This window comes from Scomber japonicus, chromosome 7, assembly GCF_027409825.1.
Source record: "Scomber japonicus isolate fScoJap1 chromosome 7, fScoJap1.pri, whole genome shotgun sequence".
Lineage (NCBI taxonomy): Eukaryota > Metazoa > Chordata > Actinopteri > Scombriformes > Scombridae > Scomber > Scomber japonicus.
In genome coordinates this window covers 11267096-11289075 of record NC_070584.1, presented here as the reverse complement: position 1 = coordinate 11289075, position 21980 = coordinate 11267096, and the positions used below count along the sequence as shown (strand labels likewise).

The 21980-nt window shown below is 40.1% G+C and overlaps 4 protein-coding genes across 5 annotated transcripts; all 4 read right to left on the bottom strand.

Moving 5' to 3' along the window:
* Nucleotides 1–3339: 3339 nt before the first annotated feature.
* On the bottom strand, nucleotides 3340–5049 carry faslg (Fas ligand (TNF superfamily, member 6)). Its single transcript, XM_053323187.1, has 4 exons — nucleotides 4737–5049; nucleotides 4056–4101; nucleotides 3874–3936; nucleotides 3340–3784 (listed from the first exon to the last, which is right to left on the bottom strand). Exons 1-4 carry the CDS (start codon nucleotides 5010–5012, stop codon nucleotides 3363–3365), a joined length of 807 nt encoding a protein of 268 aa, XP_053179162.1. The 5' UTR covers nucleotides 5013–5049; the 3' UTR covers nucleotides 3340–3362.
* A 2532-nt stretch (nucleotides 5050–7581) lies between these two features.
* Nucleotides 7582–10130, bottom strand: si:dkey-86e18.1 (uncharacterized protein LOC557342 homolog). 2 transcript variants are annotated; one of them, XM_053323185.1, is made up of 5 exons: nucleotides 10041–10130; nucleotides 9727–9767; nucleotides 9032–9106; nucleotides 8734–8923; nucleotides 7582–8290 (listed from the first exon to the last, which is right to left on the bottom strand). In XM_053323185.1, the coding sequence occupies exons 1-5, from the start codon at nucleotides 10105–10107 to the stop codon at nucleotides 7707–7709; spliced, it is 957 nt and encodes a 318-aa protein (XP_053179160.1). In that variant the 5' UTR covers nucleotides 10108–10130; the 3' UTR covers nucleotides 7582–7706. The 2 variants fall into 2 exon arrangements, with proteins under 2 accessions (XP_053179160.1, XP_053179159.1); XM_053323184.1 differs by having other exon boundaries at nucleotides 8734–9106.
* A 2865-nt stretch (nucleotides 10131–12995) lies between these two features.
* Nucleotides 12996–16321, bottom strand: caiap (CARD- and ANK-containing Inflammasome Adaptor Protein). The gene is made up of 4 exons (XM_053323178.1): nucleotides 15119–16321; nucleotides 14812–14995; nucleotides 13824–14046; nucleotides 12996–13745 (listed from the first exon to the last, which is right to left on the bottom strand). The coding sequence occupies exons 1-4, from the start codon at nucleotides 16296–16298 to the stop codon at nucleotides 12996–12998; spliced, it is 2337 nt and encodes a 778-aa protein (XP_053179153.1). The 5' UTR covers nucleotides 16299–16321.
* Nucleotides 16322–20105: 3784 nt separating this feature from the next.
* On the bottom strand, nucleotides 20106–21720 carry jun (Jun proto-oncogene, AP-1 transcription factor subunit). The gene is made up of 2 exons (XM_053323186.1): nucleotides 21644–21720; nucleotides 20106–21458 (listed from the first exon to the last, which is right to left on the bottom strand). Exon 2 carries the CDS (start codon nucleotides 21456–21458, stop codon nucleotides 20487–20489), a length of 972 nt encoding a protein of 323 aa, XP_053179161.1. The 5' UTR covers nucleotides 21644–21720; the 3' UTR covers nucleotides 20106–20486.
* Between the last annotated feature and the right edge of the window lie 260 nt (nucleotides 21721–21980).

Here is a 21980-nt window from a genome sequence, read left to right as displayed (position 1 = left end):
GGAGCTACAGACAAGAGGGAGATTGTACTCAGCATTTTGCTTCAAGTCTACCATTAATTCCCTGTCACCATGGCAGAACATGGGTTATATGTCTGAAAACATCTGCAGAACACATGATCATTACACTCATATGTGAATGCACAACATCTAATTCCAAAACCACAAGAATTAATATGCTACTATCAAAGCCTCCATTCCTCTGGGAAGGTTTTTCACAAGATTTAGCAACCTGGCTGCAGTAGTTTAATCATATTGATTCACAAGAGCATGAGTGTGGTCGTGCACTGATGTTGGGTTGTGGTTTTCAGTCAGCATTCCAGTTCATCTAAAAGGTGTTGGATAGTGATTAAGGTCAGGGCCCATTGCAGGCCAGTCAAGTTCTTCTACACCAAAACTAGGAGAAATGTTTCTTTGTGGCTTTGTACGTATTGAAACAGGAAAGACCTTCCCCAAACTGCTGCCACAAAGATGGAAGCATGCTACAGTCTAAAGTATCTTTCCCTTAACTGGAACCTTGGGGAAACAGCCACAGACCAAAAATGCACAAAAGTATGTTGACAGGGTGTCCATTTGGTTTTATTGTGTGTCTGGAATCTATTTTGCAACTATTTTTAATTCAAACCCAGATATTTTACTTTAAATCAGTGTTTCAAATACATGTCTATGCTTACAATAAAAAATTGCATTTCTAACATCAATTATGGTTGTGAGTAAATTTGAATCATGCATTTCTGTACATATGCAGCATGATATCGACTGCTCTGATATGTTCCATTGCTGTAGGACGGTGCTTTGTTGTAATTTGGTGGTACAGAAAGCCTGCGCTCATGTTTTGTACAGGCGCTGACTTACCACACAGCTGCTTCCCTAATCACTCAAACAGCTTTAGCTCAGCTTGTGGTTTGAAATGTCAGTTATGATGTTTTGCTTTGCAGCATTTGCTCTGATCTTTAATATAATATTCAGCACCAAGTCGAGTGAAGTAATTTATCAAAGGGCCATTAGACTGTTGAACTTTAGGACTTTATGAATATACATAAGACACACACAAACACGCACACACAGTCTCTCTCCGTCTCTTACGCACTTACTCCACCTCACCAGACACACACATTCTCTTCCAAACTGGACAATATTTCAATATTTATATTTTATCAGAAGTATTGCACCAATGTGCAATTGACTGTGTATCTGTAGATATTTTAATTCACCTCTCTATTTTCTTCCTGTTCTCTTCTTCTTTCTTCTTCTTTCACTTTACACTCAAACTGAAACTCGAGCCTTTAAGTTTCTCTGCCTTCAGTGTTGACATCTGCTGTTTTGCTCTGCATGTGTTGATAAATCTTTTGAATCTTGAGTCTAGTTTATATCGAAAACAGTAATACATTATTTAAAAGATTAGTTCAAGAGTTCACACAGTTCAAAACAGTTATACTAGCATAATGTGACAACAGATGTAACCATTAACTAACAAGTCTGGATCACCTTATACATTGCACAATTCATTCTTGTTCCAAGAGCCCAGATATCCCAAACATTTACTTGACCATAATCTCTTAACTTTCTTTAACACAAAAAAGGCTCATTTTGACGAATGCGCAGCCTTGTCTAATTCCAACCAGTTTGACAGCATAGTGTGTCAAGACTAAGATGGAAACAAGTAAATCTTTACAGCCCCCTTCACAGTCTATAGTGACTGGGTGTTAAACAGTCAAAAGACCACCTTGAACAACCAGTACTAGGATGAGTATAGAGTTATGGAACATTATGCAACCACAAGTACGTTGATGGCAATGTGGCTGCAGTCGTTCAGTAGTTTCTGAGAACACCCTAAAAATGTAACTGAAAAAAAAAGTACCTAATTAAGGAAACCTGCATCTTGGAACAGGCATCAGAGTACAGAAGACATACAGCAGACAAAAAATTAAAATGACAAATTATCAATTGATTTGTCTTGTGAAATGTTGCATTTTATGTTTCGCTGTTTCCTGACATGTTGTGGTATTGGAGGTCTGCTATTACCCAGTAACACAAAAATAAATGGAGATGATTCAGTAGCTCGACACAGCACCATATTCTTGATTAATTGATTTACTGCACCAACATGTTCATATGGGAACAGCACCATACAAATGTCTTGCACATTTAGCTGTATCATCACTGTTAAATATGAGTTAATTTTTATTTCTGTTTTCATTGATCAGCAACCACTGAGATTCTGTGAACCGTGTGTGGTTTAGCTCCAAATGACTGAAGCACTGAAGCTTGTTCATTCAGTTTTTGTTTAAATCATCTCTTTCATGTTCGTTTAAAAGGATTATTCGGCTCACTGTGAGACTCACAAGGTCTTGAAAGAAAATAAATGAGTTTAGAGGAAATGCTTTTTGAATGCTGCACAGTCTTTTATAAAAAAATCTACTCGTAGACTTGCAAGACCCTCATAATCACACAGGAAGGAAATGCACGACAAACTTGCTTCTGTCTTGTCCCTCATCTTGCCCAGCCTGCACATTTAGTCACACTGACTTACATTTGTGGTGTATGTAGAAAGAGAAGCAAAGTGGAGGTGTTAAATTGAAGGGCGGGGAGGGGGGGAGAGAGACTACAACAACACAAATGCACTTGCAATTTGGTTTCTAAATGAGTTTTTGAAGGTTCAAATTAACCAGTAAAAAAATCACTTTGATCCATACTAGCTTAGTTGGAGATTTTAGGTGGCAGCTGTCTAACCTCTGTTTTACCATAATGGAATTTATGGAAATTGAGGTGCAAAATTTGAGTTGGTGTCTGTCTTTCCATTCCTGTGGGCATGAACAAAACTCATGTGGGTTTATTAAATGATAAGATTGCACAAACATGACACACTTTAAAACAATGAAATGAAAAATACTTCAATTATGAACAAAGCACTTTGCTGTTTCAGTAAATGGAAATTAAGTTAAAATACATCTTTAATTACTTGAAAACACCCATATTAAATGTTTTCTAAGCACACATTTAGACATCAACAGTCTGATCCTAACTGAAATAGATAAGCATCTTAGTGTTCACAATGACACAAGTCCCTCTCAGCACACAAATCATTTAAGTAAAGTGATGAGCAGTTTACATTCTTTCATTTGGGAAAAAATTGCTAAGACAGTGAGAAATATAAAGAAACAAAACACATACTCAGGCTGTCAAACTCTCTCTCTCTCACGCACACACACACACACACACGCACACACGCACACACGCACACACGCACACACGCACACACACACACACACACACACACACACACACACACACACACACAGATCAATAAACTGTTTATTAATATCATCTGATATTCTTTCAAACAAAACACATAGTCTATCACTTTATCCTCTTTGGATCTGGTAGAGACCAAAGAAGTTGGCATGATGTGAACTAAGAAACAAGGGGTGTGATACATTCACTAAAACTCTGTCGTATTTCTGCAGCTGCAGTGCAGAGCCGAGGTAACTGTCTGTGGTCCATGGGTTCCCCTTCTGCTGGGAGCAGCCCTCTCTGTGGGCCTCCATCAGTTTCAGAGGTAAGGGGTGTCCTGCTCTCCTCACAAACACGGAGTGAGAGAATGAGTGTTCAGGAATACAGTGCTTGAAGATAAACTCCACACGTGAGTAAATATGGTAGAGTCCCGTCTCATTGACTTGCAGGGCTCCATCTTCAATCCGGTAAGACACACCACCGACTGTGAAGGCCCGACCGGCCTTCGGCTCCCATCGCAAGGTTTTATGGGATCCATCTTGTTTATTCTGCCCTGCAAGAGGAGAGAGATTATGTTACCTCTTTCAGTCCTGTGTAGATTAGAGAATCAGAGTATAGCTTCACTTTTAATAAAAATGTTACCTATCACATGTGCTGCAGCTCTCTTGTCTGTGTCTTCTCCATTCGAGCCAGGTTTATAGAGACCTGAAACATCCATCAGATTAAAGAGACATTACTTCCTATTTTCCTTTATTTGGAAAGATTTTTTTGCCTGTTTTGGGAATAACTTGCATGATGAGAAGTGTTAGATGATGGAGACTTACCAATTTGCTTCTGAGGTGTTTCTGACTCCGGCTCATTTCTGACCGTCTGTGAAACAAAAGAGAGTTTCAATACCACATCACATAGACTGCCTGTCTCTCAAAACTTTCTCAGAGCTTGAATCAGAGAGAGAGAGAGAGAGAGAGGAAATCCTGTCTCTCTGGACCAGTGACCACAGACAGAGCAATGAAGTATTTGGTATGCATTTTTAAATGTCAGAGCAGAGTTAAAGTATTTCCACTCGTCAAATGATGACAGAATTAATTATTATAATAGTTTAACTTTGTGTTAAGTTTCCAGGTTAACTTTTTCCACACTCCCACCTTACACCTGTCACGTTTTCACCCATCACCTACATACCTACTATGCAATGGTGAGAGAGGCTTCCCCCTTTAAAAAAATAAAAAATGTTGCAGCTATGCCTCCATTAAATTTGGTAAAAATTGTTTTTCAATAATCAACATTCAATTACTTTCCTACATATTTTGCATAGTCATCATTCTTCTACATCTCAACCTGTTTTCTAATATTTTCCACAGATCACATTCCTCCTGTTTTTCTGCCTTGAAACTATTAACTTTCAAACACAGCTGCAGTCATCATTAGCTTAATTTAAAACATTTCTCCTTTCTTGCACTCTCCATGTACACTTCCACATCCACCCCAACCCAGTGACTTCTTACCCTCTTTATGTTTTTCAGCTCTGTCTTTAAGTTGTAAATCTGGTAGAATTCAAACCCCAGGGCTGCAAACACAAGCAGGAACAGGCACAGCACAACCATGGCCAGACCAGGGCTGACCCCCATGTAGCCCCGACTCTTCTCACGGCTCCTCACCCTTTCCTGGGCAGGTGGGAAGGACCAGCAGGGAACAAGGTTTGGAAGCTGGCCAGAATGCTGTGGACCTTCAGCTCTATCCACAAGAAAGACCTGTGGGAACGGATAGCTCTGGTCACACATGATGTTGCAGGTCCTACTGTGAGAGAGACTGTGTGAGCATATGTTGTCTCTGCATGCAGGAGGTATGCACTTTTGTCTAAGCACATCTGACTTAAAAAAAACCAAGCGTCGGCTGTCAAGATATTCATCACCCACATTCCCTCCCACACTGCATGGACTGCAGACAAGTGCACTTTACTAAACTCACACAATCCAACAAACTATATCAACCCATTCATACATCTACTTGTACCTGACCATACATATACAATCAACTTATTCTCCTCTGGTCTGCATTAACTGCAAAGTATTCATTTGCAACTACAGGACTTTATCACACAGTACTAGTTTCACTTTCTTTGCACGGTGCATATATGAAATGACAGCAAAGTGTGAAAGACATTCGTTTCAGCTGACCCCCCAACCAGTAATGGAAAGTAACATTTACGGTAGTAAGAATGCATGCTCAAGTCAGCTCCTATATATATATATATAAGTACTTTTGAGGTACTTGTACTTTACTTCAGTATTTCCATTTGATGCTACTGTATACTTCCATTTCAGAGGGAAATATTGTACTTTCTACTCCACTACATTTATTGGACAACTTTAGTTACTTTTCAGATGAAAATTTGACACATTGTTTAAAATTAAGCCAGTGGTTTCCAACCTTTTTTAAATCTTTCCTCTCCCATTAATCATCTTGTGACCACTCAGATTTATCTGGTGACCCTTAGGAGGGGCCAGGCCGCTAGGTTATGAACTAGAGTAAACTAGTCCAGAACCAGACTTAACTAGTCTGGTTCTAGACTAAACTAGCTGACTGTGTATAAGCGCCACCTTTAGCAGCTATAACAGTAACATGCTGCTTAGACACTGATGCTTTAGTATTCATTTTTGCTGCTAATACTGATGTAATTTTACTGAAGTAGTTTGCCATGCATGACTTTTACTTGTAATAAGGTATTGTTTCATAGATAAGACTGGTCCTTTTAACGGAGTTATTCCCCTACTCTAAAATTGTGGCAATGTGTGAGATAAAGGAAGCTTGAGGTTTCAGCTGACCCAACCTCTCCAACCAAGACCTTTTCATAAATTCCACGAAATGAAGAGTGCGTTACTGCAAAGTAGCACTTTACATGACACAGATTTGGTCTAGGTAAGTTTCTTTTCATCAAAACAACAGATTTTTTTAGTGTTTGTGTGTGTGTGTGTGTGTGTGTGTGTGTGTGTGTGTGTGTGTGTGTGCGTGCCTTCAGGCCTCTCAAGGGTTTCACTTCTTCAAATATATATTTGGCCTATGATTCAACCTGTTCAAAATTGATTGTTTTATTACTGAAATGCATTATTCCTGAATATCACTCTTTATGAGACATGGTGTGTTAGTAAACAGTGATACAGCAGTTTCAGTAGTACACAGCGTACTCTTGGTGGGAAGACACTGCTGCCACATGAAAAAGACATAAGTTTCTGCATTGGCTTTTTTTCTGGCTGTTTGTCAGAAACTAGTAGCAGGAGACAGAGACACCGGTTGGTGAGAGAGGCAGTGATACAGGGTGAGAACTAACCATAGACCTCAGAGCTGAGCTTACAGGAAAGCTTTCCTCCCCCTTTAGTGAATACCGTTGCTGTGGTCTTTCTGCCACTCTGGGGCTTGTCTAGGATGCTGCATGGTTGCACTGTTCCTACACTGTGGTTGCAGCAGTTTCCAGATAACTCATTAAAGCTTATCTGCTGTTTGATCAAAAACATCAGTTGATAATTATTAGTTAGGTCCCCTCAGTGGGCTTTTTGTGGTTTTTGATAACGGGTGTATATCTGACGTCATAGATGGGAGCTTGCAATAAACAATCTTTCTGCATAGAGGTGTTGGAGGAGCACTGTCTCACATTAAAACTTTTAACTAAAAAGTGTTGGTTTCATTTTTCCAGGCCCATGCAGAGGGAAACCCACCTTGCACTGTGCATACAGAGCTCTACAAAATGGGTAATTACGTCAAACTTAACCATAAACTGCAATGCCTGCACTCTACAAGCTGATGAGTCTATTTCCCAGAAGTGTCATGCTGAAACAGGCTATGACAGCAGCTGCAGCACAGACTGGTATAGGTGGGAGGGTGGGGTTTGGGGTTAGGGTCTAACCAGACCGTGTTCGCTGCTCCAGTTAAGTTAATCAGAAAGTGCCTAACATGAATCATTGAATCGGCCAGCATTTCAATTACTGCATTTCTCACAGAATCTTTTCCTCTCTGTTGTATGTATAATGGAGATATTTGTGGTCGTGATGACTGATTACTCAAATGCAGTTGTGCCTGAAATTCTCAACATGGACTACTTTTTTTTGCAAACTCTTTCCCTTACGCAGCAGTTTTTGTGACTAGGGCTTTCATTCAATACTGACATTCATCTTTTCTCTGTTTCATTGCATTAACACTACACTCTAAAATTGAGATATTCTGCTTTACAATCTTCATATAAAATTAATTACAATATTTTAAGATTATCATCTTCTAGATTTTAAATTATAGGATTTGATTTTAGTAAAATGCTATTAAAATACTTTAATTCTTTATTATGTTGTTTTCAGACATGATGGCCCACCACTATTTAGGAAGTCCTCAAATGTACACAGGACATCGAGGGGTTACATAAAACACTTCATCGTAATGTGAATTGTAGAAAATTGCAGAACATTCTATTTTATCATCTCAAACTATCATGTGTCCGACTCCTCATCAGAAGAAGAGTAATTGTCTAGTCCCAGAACATGAAATGTCTTCTCCCCTGTTGTCCCAGTACTGGATGTTTTCCCCAGTATCCTCTCTGCTGTTTTACAGTCTGAGTCATGTTCTCGGACCACATCTTTCTGTCCCACATCAGATCCCATTGTTGCCCCCTCATTGTTCTCTCTGGGTCCTACATTGTCTCTGCTCTGGGTTGAAAATCTTTGTCCGAAAGATGTATTATTGAGGTTTGGCAGGCCAGACTGCAGAACCCTGGCTAGGCTCTGCGTTTGAAGGACACCTCGCTGATCTGACAGTCCTCTGAACGCAGCAGAAGCCACCGCCAGCCGTGTACGGTCAAAGAAGAGGGGCTGGTCCTGGTCTGCACAGGCTGCATCTGAAGTCTCTGAGATTAGGCTGGTGGGGACAGGGGTTTGAAACCTGGTCGCCAAATGACTGGGAGGGCTATGTGTCTCAGTGGCTGAGGCTTTGAGACATCCTGTTATATCGGTAGGCCTCTCACCTCCATTCAGCTGGCTCCTATGGTCATGTGACTCACAGGGCCGAGGGATCTTAACTGTAAATCAGAGTAAAGACAGGCAGTTTAGCCAAAAAATGACTTAGCTAGCTCCTCAAATGTTATGATTTTATACATTTCTTTGTCATATATTAAACTAAATACCTTTGGGTTTTGGATTGTTGTTCAGACAAAGTAAGACATTTAAAGACATAACTTTGAACTTATAACATCAGTATTTCACTATTTTCAGACATTTTATAGACAAAATTATCAACCGAGAAAATAATCACTTTTTGATCAACACATGAAAATAAGTGTCAGATGCAGGCCTGCAAAACAGATTAGACAAATGTAAGCAATAAAAGGGTATACAGTTATATCACAACCTTCATCTCTATTTTGGCTAACAATTTTTGCATGAACTTCTCTTTAGCATCATACTATTTCTCAACAGCATAAACAGTTTGAAAAAGATCAGCTATGGCCTATACCACACTGACCGATGCTTGGAGAGTCTTGTGTCTCTGCTCTCCTTTTACAATATGCTCGAGGAGTCCATGGCTTGTGTTTACAAGAGGGATCAAGAACTCGTAGTTTGGCGATGAAACTTTTGTACTCTTTTTCCAAAGCCTCAATGTGCAGCTGGAACTCTGCTATCTTCCTCTCTGGGTAATGAGAGAGCTGGGACTGCTGTGATGGGGGAAAAAAAACAAAAACAGACACATTTCTTTCAGCAGAAAATTCAGTCATCAGCAACCACTGATAATTCATTTTACACATTAATAATAATTCACCTACCTGCAAACAATACTCTATTTCACTCTTGATACTGGGGATCCACTTTTTCACAGAGGAAGTTGAATGAAGAGTGGACTGTGGACGAAAGGGGTAAGCTTAATCCTTATGCCTCAATAGGGACATTTTCGGGTTTTGGTTTTTTTAATTTTCTTTATCATTCTGGGCTGTGTTCATACATATGGCATCAATTTTTAATTTCATCCAAATCATTTACAATAAGTCTATATATAAAATGTTACACCAAGACTCTTAGGGACAAAAAATGTAGATATATTTTTCCTTATGGGAGAATACAACACAGTGTTCCCGAGTCCTGGCTGTCCTGTATGATGAAGCACAGCAGACCAGTGAAAAATGTGATAGCATTCAAAATGACTTGGATGATCAGTGTTGGTGTCTGTATGTGTGTATGTACTGAAAAATAAATGTGTGTATATGCAGCTACAAAGGGTTAGTAGTAGTTAGTAGATAGTGATTATCAGGACTGATGTTGGTTGGGAAAAAAATTCATTGAAAGTGAAAACTAATATTAATTTATAACATTCTTATGGTAGTGTTTTGACACGGACATTTTCTGTCACTAAGGAGTCACCTGTAACATTTTTTTTAATGATTCACAAGGGTTAAACATTTGAGGGTTAGGTTTAGGGTGGTTAAGTCAAAGAGGGATTTCTTAATGTATTCTTCTTCATTACCAGCTTGGGTCTCCGCTCATGTACATCTTTGAGTCGTCCCTCTGTAAAGAAATCATTTAAAGGAAACGGTAAGTATTTCCTTCGAGTATCACACTGAGAGGTGAAAAGTAATATGACTTAATACAAGGCAAATGATTAAGACATTATGAGAACATTTACTCCCAATGACAGGAGTTTTGTCTGTCTTTTGCCGATAAAGTAATGCCTGTTAGCACAACAGCTAAAATCAAGCTAGCTGGTCGTGTAACAAGAAGCTATTATCTGCAAAATATCAATTAAATGGCAGTTTGTGTTGTGACTACAAACTGCTTTACCCTCTCTCTCTTTCTGCAGCCACAGTCTGTTCAGTCTGCCTTGTTGTTTCTCCTCGTTTCTTGCCATTATAAACGAGTCCACACAGTCTGCAGCCCCGCGACACAGGCTAAACAAAGTCACGTGACACAGAGCACGCTGCAAATAAAACTTTATTAACTACAAATTCTTATACAAAATATTTTCATACACACACTTAAACCTTGCAAGCCGGAGGAGTTCAAAGTCCTTCACTGTGAGTACTTCTAGAGTACTTCCTTTAAAATACTGAAAGTCTCCGTAGCTTTTTTGTTCTTCACATCTTCGATTTTGATGCCACCTGCTTTGAGTTCAACAACAAACCGATAAAAGCAGATTTGGAGATCATTTATTTTTTTATTTTTAAATAATGATCAGCAGCTGAATATTAGCCTACTATTCGAGCCCGATGATATATCAGCCAACCAATATTATCGGCGGATACTGGCCGGGAGCGTGCCTATGTGCCCACAGCCCTTTGTTCCCACAGCTCTGTTCCCTCAGTTTAATAATAAAGAATTTCACCTGTCTTTCAAGCAAGGGGGCAACAACGCGTTGTGTGCAATTAGGGAATGGCCATACCATAAACATAGGGCCTAATTTTGTGGAAAATCATTGAGGGAACATAGGGCCTAATTTTGATGGGAAGAAAATTTCATGCGGCTCTGGGAACATAGGGATGAACCCTGGGAGAGCCACAGATATATTGATATCTGTGTTTATGCCGTCTGATATTTTTTTTTAAAAATATATAGGCCATTTTATTTATATTTGATAATTTTTCTTAATTCAAGTTTAATATATACATATTAAATTCCATGTGAAGTTTACTGTTTCAGTGCACTGATGTCAATTTATAAAAAAAATATATTTATCTAGGCCTATTTATTTATCTGTACATGCCTCCATTGCATATCTTTGTCGAAAGTGTTTGGTAACCAAATTTAAGGGACCATTGTGTATTTATGAATACATTCTGTATATCTAAGATTATCTGCCAATATATCAATATCTGAACTTTTTCCCTCCCTAATATCGGTATCAGCATCACACCCAAAAATCCAGTATCCATCAGACCCTAATTACTGTCCATCACACTGAACACAAAATACAACAAACAAATATAAATCACATCAAATACATTCATCTGTACTGTAAGTTCTGCATATCTATCCAAAATAAATTTGAATCAGCACAATGAAAAAACAAATTAGATATGTTGTTTTCCTATCTGATTTGTGAAAAAGACAGGCATCATTTATACTAAGGTTTTGAATTTCTCTGAAGTAGACTACTTGTGGTATTTGTTTCTGTGCAATATTTTCTTATATATATATAATTATATATAATTATATTTTTTGCATGCATTCAAAAGATGTGTGTATAACGGTAATTGTTGCAACATAGCATTAGCTGTTGCAAGACTTCGTGGAATACACAATACAATGGAAAAAAACCCACCATGACCTAACCCTCTCCAGTGCTTTTGGTTTTTTATCAGTAACCATCTTCTTAGGAAAGGAAGACCTGCATGACATCAGCATTAAACATAAAACAACTGTGGGCCCTAAAAACCCCATTTCTCCAACTGTCTATATTATTAGTAAGTAACTCATCATTTTGACTGACTTCCTCTCCCATTCCACTAGGCTCTGGTTCCCAACATTACTAGTGTTTTGTGTATGGGATCAGTAACTCCAGTCCACTGTCTGTTAATTGATCAGTCATGTTACACAAATAATGGAATATGGGTTTCAGTGGAGTTTTTGTGTTTTACAATGTTATATTTTGTTGAAGGGTTTTGTGGTGTTTTTATCTAGTTTTGTGATGGTAGGGCAGATTGTCTGCTTTATCAGTGGTAGTGACAATCACTGTGCCTCATTAGCTGCACTAAGCAGTGAGTCACTAGGCACTCTCAAGTTGAGTTTGAAAGGAAAAAACCGTCAAAATGATTTTTTGAATAATTGTCTTTCTTTCTGTGTGTGTATGTGTGTGTGGTGTGTGTGTGTGTTTGTGTGTGTGTGTGTGTGTGTGTGGTGTGTGTGTGTGTGTGTGTGTGTGTGTGAGAGACCACTGGAAATGGTGACTGTCAGCATTAACAGAGAAATCCCACATTATGTGTGTGTTGTGGGGGCTCGGTATCAGTCTATCTCAGCCAGTGGTTAGTTGAGTAGATAGTTTGTTCTAGGTAAGTGAGGCAGAGAGCAACCAGACACTGGTCAATTGTGATGGAACAGAAAAGGGGAAGGTTGCAGTTTGCTGAAAGGATGTAGATTTCTTTTTGCTCAAGTTTCATGATGTCCATTTTTCCTCTGCTCCATGAATATTTTGTCAATAAACGTCACCTTTTCACACATACTCCTACCTGTTAACATCTGTTTAAAGGTTTCCAGGGCCAAACACCCTCTGCTCATTATATGAGATTGTGGCACTTGATTGATGCATACAGGGAAAGCAGGCAACTGCTAATCTAGCCCTGAATAAAGTGTATGTGAAATACAGTATAATTAATCTTTTACAGCATATTTTATTTTATTTTATTATTTTTAAACCTAAAGACTAGGACAGGGACCACGCAGTAACCAGAACAAAAAACGTTTTCATCAAAATTACAAATAAAAGTTTGAAAACACAGCAGGTTGAGCAGTTAGCACTAAACAAGAGCTCATGTGGACAGGAATGTCATTACTTCTGCTTAAAAACACAAATGTAAACTGCATGGTGGTACTAGCGTAAAAGTCAGGGAATCTCCACAGTCAATGGAAATCATCCTCTGAGGACCACGAATGTCTCTTTTAAATTTTAGTTTTTGTTGGTGATTTTAAAAAACACCTTTCACAGCATATATTGTGAGGCTCATATGATTTCATTAAAGATTAGACTCAATAAAGTTAAGGGTAATAGTAACATCAATACTTGCTCTCTTAACCTCTTTTCTTCTATTTGATGAGAAACATCTTTCTCTTGAGTAAAGTTGCAATGATCTCATGTTCGGGTGTGTCTCCACTCTCTGCCACCTGCAGTGCTGTCTTCCCCACGTTATTGGTAGTGTGCAGATTTGCCTTCTTTCTCTGCCCCATAAACCCAGCTTGGACCCAGTCCAAAAGCGTCTTTACTACATCTTGGTGTCCACCTCTTGCAGCGCAGTGCATAGGAGTGTCTTTACTGTGATCTGTAGTGTTGATCTTTGCCCCAGCTTCCAGGAGCAGCACAACCACACTACTGTGGCCCTTTTCAGCTGCAACATGAAGTGGTGTTTTCCTCCATGTGTTCCTCTCCTCCATCCCCTTGTTGTTAAGTGACTGTAGAAGTGCTGAAACCACGCTGGCATGCCCACCAGCTGCTGCGCAATGCAGAGGCGTGGAACCATCCATGTCTTTAGCCTCTTTTTTTGCTTTGTGGTACAACAGTGAAGTCACAGCGTCTACTTTTCCCTCCATGGCCGCCAGATGAAGGGCATTTTTTTTCTCATTGTCAGTGATGTTTGGGTTGGCTTTGGCTGACAGCAGCAGGTCCACTACATGACTCTCTGCTTGAGAAGACGCTGCCCAGTGCAGGGCTGTTCTTCCTAGCTTGTCTTTTACTCCTGGGTCTGCCTTGCCTTGTAAAAGCTGGATCACTGTCTCTGCATGGCCTTGCCTACTAGCTAAATGCAGAGGGGTCACCCCATCCTGGGCTATTGCATTGACCTAAAGAAATAGCACACAACTCTCAGTATCGACAAACATACTGTAAATATCTGCAAAATGAATTGTTTTGACAAGTACCTGTGCTCCAGCTCTTAACAGCAGACCAACTAAGTCTGACTTGTTAAACTGAGCTGCCAGATGTAGAGGGGTTTGCAGATTAGGTCCAGCTCTGTTGGGGTCTAATTCCCTTTCCAACAGTGTCTGCACTATGGACACACTGCCACTGTGGACAGCCAGATGCAAGGCTGAGGAGAGATCGGATAAAGTAGCATCCAGTTTGGCCTCTTTTGCTACTAAAACTCTGAAAGAAAAGAAAGTCATCACTGACTCCTTTAAATGTTTCTGTAAAAACAGCACATTTTAAAGTCACATGTAAAATATGATTTCTGGCACAGGTGCCCCCCCCCACCCCCCCAAAGATTATAATGTAATTCATGCCTCTACTTATAATGTAATTCATGCCTCGACTTGACCCGGGAACATTGAAAATGAAGAGATAGAAGCAACGTAGACTGCACTACATTTCACTGGATCTGTCACCATGTCATTTATGCCACTAGAATATTAATAGTAATATAATATAATATCAATATAAAATATTGACTTTAAATTCCTCTATCAAACATTTCAATAACATGAGAGAGAGAGATGGTGCTGGAACTACAAATAATTTAACTTTTTTTCTTGAAGAATGGCTTCAATTGCCTGATTGACAAAATAGTATGTTATTGACTTTCTGGCAATCCACTAATCCATACAGCACTGTTTAAGCTCTAACTGTAAAATGTATCTTTGTAGTATTTTTGTGGATTTTCTCAGGGTGGGGTAGACATAAATATGTGCCAGTTTTATTAACTTTATTTTTTGTCCAGCAGATATCTGAGTGGGAAGGAGATTACTTTAAAGGGAGAGAAAATAGGAAGCATTTTCCTTTGTGCAATTGTTAAAATATATTCTTAAAATAGATAAAATCATATCCATCAGATTCCTTGTACTGCATGTGAAGGTGTCAAAAAGAGTATTATGTGTGTTTTAGCAACATTTGGTCATTGCTGCAGGATGTTACCTGAAGACTTCTGCGTGCCCCAGCTCAGCTGACAAAAAGAGAGGGGTGTATCCTTGTTCGTCAGACATGTTCACATTTGCTCCGTTATCTATCAGAGCAGCTACCACTCCATCCTGGTTCTGTCTGACAGCTGAGAAGAGAGCAGCAGCCAGCACTTCTTCACTCAGAGCTCCTCTGGTGTTATCTGTGCTTTGAATAAAATATAATTTGAGTTTGAATGATCACAGGTTTGTGCTCTCTCAAAAGAGAAAAGAAACATGATCAGATGGCATATTTGCTTTTAATATCATAAACTGAAAAGCCTCACCAAGCAGCAGGCGAAGAATTGATTCTTGATTTAGCTTAATGGCTTCATTTATAACATCATAGTCCACTTTAGCCCCTGCATTTAGAAGGACAGTCACTGCTTCCTCATTGCCCCGGGCGACTGCATAAAACAGAGCTGTCTTTTTATGGTTGTTTCTGGCATTGACAGCGGCCCCACTCTGCAGAAGCATCTCAACCAGCCTCCAGTTGTCTCCCATGGCTGCCATATGGAGAAACTTGCCCTGTGTGTGGCTCTCCAGCTGCTTTGCCTCCTCCTTTACAAGGACTTTAACAGAATTCAGGTGCTTATTTTTTGCTGCCAGGTGAATGGGAGTTTTGTTTTGCAGATCCAGAGTGTAGATGGGGGTCCCGGCCTTTATGAGGGCTTTGACTATCTCAGTGTGACCCCTGCTGGCTGCTCTGTGCAGAGCTGTGTAGCCCCTATTATCTTGCAGGTCTAGTCTGGCTCCTCTATGCAGCAGGAGCTCAATAATGGATAGATGCCCATACTCAGCAGCTACATGTAGTAGTGTCTCATTGGAGGAATTAACAGTGTCGATATTAGTGTTGCTTAATAGATCATCCACCAGAGCCACCTCCCCATGTGAAACAATCGTGTGGATGAGACTTTCTGATTTGCTTTGTGCTGCTTCATGGTCCTCTGATTTTACAATTGGTAGAGTGCTTCTGTCTTCCTCTTGAATGCTAGATCTCTTTGTGTCTGAGGTGACAAAGACACTATGAGTCTTCTGAGTGACAACACGATCAGCAACATTATCCATTCCCTCCTGTTCCCTCTCCAGTAAATATCCAATCAGCTGTCTGCTCGTGTCTCTGATTCGTTCGTTCACACTCCCCACATAAGTTTTGATTCGCTGATAAAGGGCAGGTTCTGCGACCCTGAGACAGGGATGGAAGAATTTCCGACATGCCCTCTCACCCTGGGCCTCCAGGATGTCCAGGACCCTTGAGTTCTGATCTTTTCGTGTCCTGATGGTTAAAACAATTGATCTTTTTGCAGCTGTCATAACTCCTTCTGTGACAAGAAGCTCCAGTAAATCCTCAGTATGTGAGATCCCATAAACCAGATCTCTTCTCTTTGCCCGGATCACATCCATAGCATAGGGATTGATGTAGTTTGATGCTGCTTGAGCATCAAAATCCTTGAGTATGTTCATCATTTTAAATGAAATCTTAAACCTCATAACACACTTTTACACCTGATGCAACTACTTTCTTGCTGTTTGTGTACTTCATACCTTATTGCTAAGTGAAATAGCTCACCCTAGCAACGAAATACAGACAGAAGTCATTCATCATACAAATCTGTCCAGCTCAACCTGTCCTTTGTGAGATTATGTGACAAACTATAATCGTTATTTTGATCAGGTTGTCTTACTGTAGTTTGAGATCTTAATTCATTGTTTTCTCGTAAAAATGTTAATCAGAAAGGAATTTTACTCAATATTTTAATGTCAATCACTAACCACAATAACATGTTTGGAAAGGTTTAGCGATGTATGTTTCTCTCGGTTGGTACAACAGACCGAGAAAAAGAGAGAGATAGAGCGCCCATGTTTCTGCGTGAGTGAGCATGTGTGGGTGCAAAAATGGTGCAATCCCTGGGTAACCCCATTCTGCTCAACCTCTGAATCACACCTCGCCTTTATGGCAAAGGTGACAAATAGCCCAGTTTTCACTGATCATGTGGAATCTTAAAAAAAACACAAGCTTAACAGTTTCTTGTGTCAAATGTAGTCAGTGATGAAGGTGGAAGAGGTAGTCTTTTACTTTAAGTAAAAACAATGCGTCACTGTACACATACCAATGATCAAGATCTTACTTGACTTAAAGTAAGTATTATTAGCAAGATGTACTTAAATATATCAAAAGTGACTTATTATGAAGCAGCATTTTCAGAGTTACATTCATTAACATGTAAGCACCATTTAATGTAGCTGAGTGGTAGAGATCAATTCAGTCCATAATAAAGTGAATCCATAAGACTGCATCATATTAATTTGGTGATATATTTTGTATGAAAGATATTAACCTGCAAAGTAGCCAAACTAATGGAGCTGTCAAATAAATGTAGCAGAATATGAAGTAGTCTACAATATTCCACTCTGAATTGTAATGAAATACAGTTAAATACAGTCCTTCAGTAAATGTATAGTCACGTATGCATAATTAGTAACAATCTAATATTCTGGATATTACAGATATTATAGTAAACATACAATTGCTGCGGATTTAGATTTATGGTTTTCATTGAGGTTCTTCCTCCTCCTCCTTCTTCTTTTTTAACTTTTACTTTTACTTTTGACGTCCCCTGGTATATGTTTAGTTGCTGTTGTAATCTTTTCATTGATTTGCCCTTGGGAAGCAAGTCCAATCTTCTTTGGATAACTTCTCAGGACGCTCCGTATGGTGCAGATTACAGAGTCGCTTCAGTTCCCGTAACACACGCCTCCTCCGACGTGACGTAGATCTTCCGAGCGTTCCCTCCCCTTATATGGTAGGGAAGGAGTCCTCTTTCCGGAATGATGTCATACTGCCCCAAGTTTGAGAAATCAGAGCAATTTAAAGTACTTTTATAATGAAGTTGGAACATTAATAAAAGAAACTAATTAAAAAATATGTAGAATAATCGGTTATTTATGTCTATTTTATAAAAAAAATTAATAAGAATATGTTTATCATTTCGTTGTTGATAATATTATAATAACTTTGAACTGGACTGATTAAATTTACTTTATTTATGCCTTTATTAAGATTTTTGAAAAGACAAACAGTTGAATAGCTGAATTTATTTGACACATCACTTTATACAAATCTTCCATACAGATTCAGGATCACTATAATAAAAATAATCAGAAAGAAAAGAAAAAAAGAAACATAAGAACACTATAAAATTGTCAATCAGTAAGGGTACATAGACCTAATGGAACAGATTAAATTTGGCTTCATTTTTAAGATCCATTGTGTATCAAGGTCAGACTCAAAATTACCCAACAAGCCTATTTAACAAGAGTTTTTTCTTTCTTTGCTTGAAATCATGACAGATCTGTTTGAGTGAATGCTCCAAGTAACAACTTGATGAAAAACAGATGAACTCTCTCTCATTGTATCTTACATTGGCTCATCAGTGTGAGATACAATGAGAGAGAGTTCATCTGTCAGGTAAATCAGTCTGTGTCGCCATCTAGTGTTAGATTATGAGAAGGACCTACTGTATGCAATATGAAACCTGTCCCGCCACATTCATCAGCTGTAGTTAATATGTACATGAGGCTTATAGCTGGGTTTACCTGTCAAAGTTTCCTGACTTTCTGGTCTGTGCAGCCACACTTTGTATTTTTTTTTTAATTCATAAATTTGAGGTACATTTTCATAATTGAAGATCTAACCAAAAAATGAATAAAAACAGACTATGTCTTTCTAAACTAGTCCTAACTGAAAGTATTGTTTTTAAAACATTCATCAAGATTAGAAAGTAGAACCAGTAATATCTATAGTTGTTGTATTGTGTCAGTCTCTGTATTTAAAGACCTGCCAGTGATTCTTAGATATATCAGATTCCAATCTTCTGTTTAGATATGTGGTGGTGAAGATATTCTTTTATGTATTTGCACTGTTGTTTGTACTTTTAAACTACTTTTTCAGGCAGGAGTTTACTGCATACCCATTGATAGTACATTATATGTCTTGACTTGATGGTATAACTATATGATACTATGATTTATCTAGAACACAGTCACCCACAAAACCACAGTGGTCCATTTACTACACCCTATGTGTGCAATACATCTTTATTGTTTGCAGATTGTTGTGGATTTTGTTTCACGTGTTGTATTGTTTCACATGCTGTTATTTCACATGTTGGGGCTTTCTTTATTTACAACATGTCAGGAAGTAATGTTGAAGAACTGAATGATGCAATAGCATTAAGGATAGGCTGTGATTTTCCTTTTGTCTTGTGTCAGATTAGTAAATCTCAAGCTTTACAAGGACCCCTACACCATTTTGATAAGATGTGTGTGCCAGGGTCCCCTATCTGATAAGATTTTTGCTTTTAGATGTTTGATTACACAAAGTATATGAAACCTATCACCAAAATAGTCATACCTTCTGTCATTGTGTTACTTATGGATGAAATTACAGTGAATAAATGACTCCCCTTTTTGCTGGGGACTCCCTGGAAATCCCCTTAAGGACCCCTGGGGCTCCCCGGACCCCACTTTGGGAATCACTGCCTAATATGTCATACTTCAAACTTGAATCTTTCACAGTGTTGTAGTTACAAAGTTTTACAGTAGTGCCAATACCTGAGAACAAAGAGAGGTATTGTCTAATGACTTCAGGCCTGTGTGTGTAGAGACATTAAGTGGAGATCTGAGCTCTACACCCCAATTTACAGAATTGGCCTGTGTCAGTAAGCGAGCTTGGGCTGTCAGCTGAAACACAATCACTTAGCTTGGATCAATACTAGCACTAATGGAATTTACCTTGAGGTACTGGGGACTAGCAACTCTTGCAACATGTTGCAACATGTTTTATTGTTTGAGCTCTTGACATGACACACCCACTTTTTTCTGTCATACATTTCCAAGAACACAGAGACAATGTTGCTTCATTTTATCTGGTTTATTTTCTTAAATATTGATTAGTTTCTGAAGTGCTCAGAAAACAAACATAAAAAAATGATACAGTATTCTTATTACAAATGGTAAACATAAGTACTCCAAGTTGATCTTATATACATATAACAATGAGTGAAACCTCATTACACAACTTTAGAAAAAACAAGTAAATCTTGAAGCTTTTCTAACTTAATTTCTTACAATAAGAAAAAAGTACGTTGTACTGTAACTCAGAAGTCAGGCAGCTTTTGTTACAACTTTTCAGCCGTTTAGAGTTGGCCAACACGCCCAAGTTTGAGGCCATTATGGCTACAGCAAGAAAAGTCTCTATTGCAAGTTCATAAATCCTCTAATACTGAATTTCTCCTTTGATGGTCATGACAAGGTCCATGCAGAGCTGGGTGTAAATCAAGAAAATTTCAGTCCTGTCCAGTTCTGTAAAAAAAAACAAAAAAACAGCACGAAACAGAAACAGAAAGGTATCCTGCTTGTTGCCATGCCCCCTCTGGTTCATGGCTACTGTCACTGTCCCGAGCCCCTCTCTGGGACGCGCCACCGGGGAGCCCGTGGCACTCAGGAACTTTTGTGCGGTCCCGGGTCCTGCCAGTGTCGCGCCACATCATCCCAAATCCATTCACGATTTTGGGAGATAAAGCCACTCACTATCACAGGAAGCGTCCGTCTCGTTCAACTACAGTCTTTTCTCTCTCCGCCGCCGCTGACACCTCAGAAGGTCTGGAGCTGCTGCGTTAACATGAGCTGGCACCCGCTGTTGACGTGGTTCATCACCTTCTGCTTCAGCTGGGCCACCTGCTCCCGCAACAAGTTGGCGGTAGACGCGAGCTCGGAGTTTTGGGACTTGAGGTTCTTCACTTTGTCCTCCAGCCTTGAGATCCTCTCCAGTTTCCTCTTCCGGCATTTGGAGGCTGCGATGCGGTTCCTCATCCGCTTTCTTTCGGCCTTGATGCGCTCCTGGCTCTCCATGTCAATTGGGGAGAGAGGAGGGGTCTCCCCGGGCATCTCGGGCACGGTCTGCGGCTCTTCTTTGAGCGCCGAGAGCCGGGGGAGTTGGGCGGCGGAGGGCTGCCCGTAGATGGGAAGCTGCGGTGGGGCTGCAGAGAAGGACATAGTTGGGGCTGAGGTTGTGTAACTTGGTGCCGAGACGGTGCTGATGGCTGGGTTGAAAGTGTTCAAGTCCTCATAAACGGGCGAGTCAGAGCGCATGGCACCGTTGTTGTTGTAAACGGTAGCGCCGGCAACTGAGGAAACGGGCGGCAGGGCAGTGTTGACACTGGTCTGGGCTGCTGAGGTGACACTTGCGTTAGGTGTGCCCGGCATGTGCTGGTGGTGGAGCTCGGCCAGGGCTCGGACGAAACCCTCGGCGAAGCCCTCCTGCTCGTCAGTGACATTCTTAGGGCACAAGAACTGGGTCGGGGTCGGCGTGGTGGTGATGAGCCCGTTGCTGGACTGGATGATGAGCCGCTCCAGCTCCGGAGAGGCCAGCTTCAGTAAGCCCACATCAGGGGAGGTGAGGATGTCACTGGCTTTGGGCCGGAGGTGAGGTTTCAGAGAGCCCGCCGGGTCGGACAGGTTCAGTGTCATGTTGTGTTTCAGCGTTTTGGGGTTGCTGTATCCGTAGCCGGCGTTGTCGTGCTGGGAGAAAGCGTTGAGTGAGTCGTCATAGAAAGTAGTTTCCATCTTGGTATACATAGAAGACAAAACAAAAACAATAGCTACAAAGTCTTCTATAAAACAACTTTTCGTCCCTTCTCTTCCTCCTGGTTATTGGCTGAAGGAAAAACACTGGTTTCCCAACGTCCTCTCTGTGCGTAAAAACTTCCAAACTTTGAGTGCGCACTTTCTTGACAGGAATCAGGACTTACTTCTTTCAGCCAGCGATGGTCGTTCAGATGTAACAACTCAGAAAGCTATAGACACAGTATCCAGACTTTGTACTAAGTCTTAACTCTTCTCGTCAGGCAGCAGCAGTGACTGCGTTGCCTCCTGTGCCTCTGTGGCTGTGTATATACTAGATGTACAGCATGGAGCCTTATCTGCTGCCGCTGCCTCTCTAAAAATAGCCATGATGTCATGACGGGGTTCTCCCATTGGCTGGAGGGCGTGACGCGGGGCGGAGCCCAGCCCTTCAGATAAGGCTCGTTGCCTAGACGACCACCGAGAAGATTCTTAATCTCGCGGTGGATTGTGGGATGAGGTAAT

What these genes read in the sequence shown, in the direction of transcription:
- jun (XM_053323186.1), bottom strand. Translation starts at nt 21,458, where the DNA reads ATGGAAACTACTTTCTATGACGACTCACTCAACGCTTTCTCCCAGCAC.
- faslg (XM_053323187.1), bottom strand. Translation starts at nt 5,012, where the DNA reads ATGTGTGACCAGAGCTATCCGTTCCCACAGGTCTTTCTTGTGGATAGA. An exon ending in AACACCTCAGAAGCAAATTG is followed by an intron (nt 3,937 to 4,055) that starts GTAAGTCTCCAT and finishes TGGATGTTTCAG; the next exon opens with GTCTCTATAAACCTGGCTCG. An exon ending in AGCTGCAGCACATGTGATAG is followed by an intron (nt 3,785 to 3,873) that starts GTAACATTTTTA and finishes CTCCTCTTGCAG; the next exon opens with GGCAGAATAAACAAGATGGA.
- si:dkey-86e18.1 (XM_053323184.1), bottom strand. Translation starts at nt 10,107, where the DNA reads ATGGCAAGAAACGAGGAGAAACAACAAGGCAGACTGAACAGACTGTGG. An exon ending in ATGAGCGGAGACCCAAGCTG is followed by an intron (nt 9,107 to 9,726) that starts GTAATGAAGAAG and finishes TTTCGTCCACAG; the next exon opens with TCCACTCTTCATTCAACTTC. An exon ending in ACAAGACTCTCCAAGCATCG is followed by an intron (nt 8,291 to 8,733) that starts GTCAGTGTGGTA and finishes TCTGATTTACAG; the next exon opens with TTAAGATCCCTCGGCCCTGT.
- caiap (XM_053323178.1), bottom strand. Translation starts at nt 16,298, where the DNA reads ATGATGAACATACTCAAGGATTTTGATGCTCAAGCAGCATCAAACTAC. An exon ending in GGGCACGCAGAAGTCTTCAG is followed by an intron (nt 14,047 to 14,811) that starts GTAACATCCTGC and finishes CTTTTCTTTCAG; the next exon opens with AGTTTTAGTAGCAAAAGAGG. An exon ending in TGTTAAGAGCTGGAGCACAG is followed by an intron (nt 13,746 to 13,823) that starts GTACTTGTCAAA and finishes CTATTTCTTTAG; the next exon opens with GTCAATGCAATAGCCCAGGA.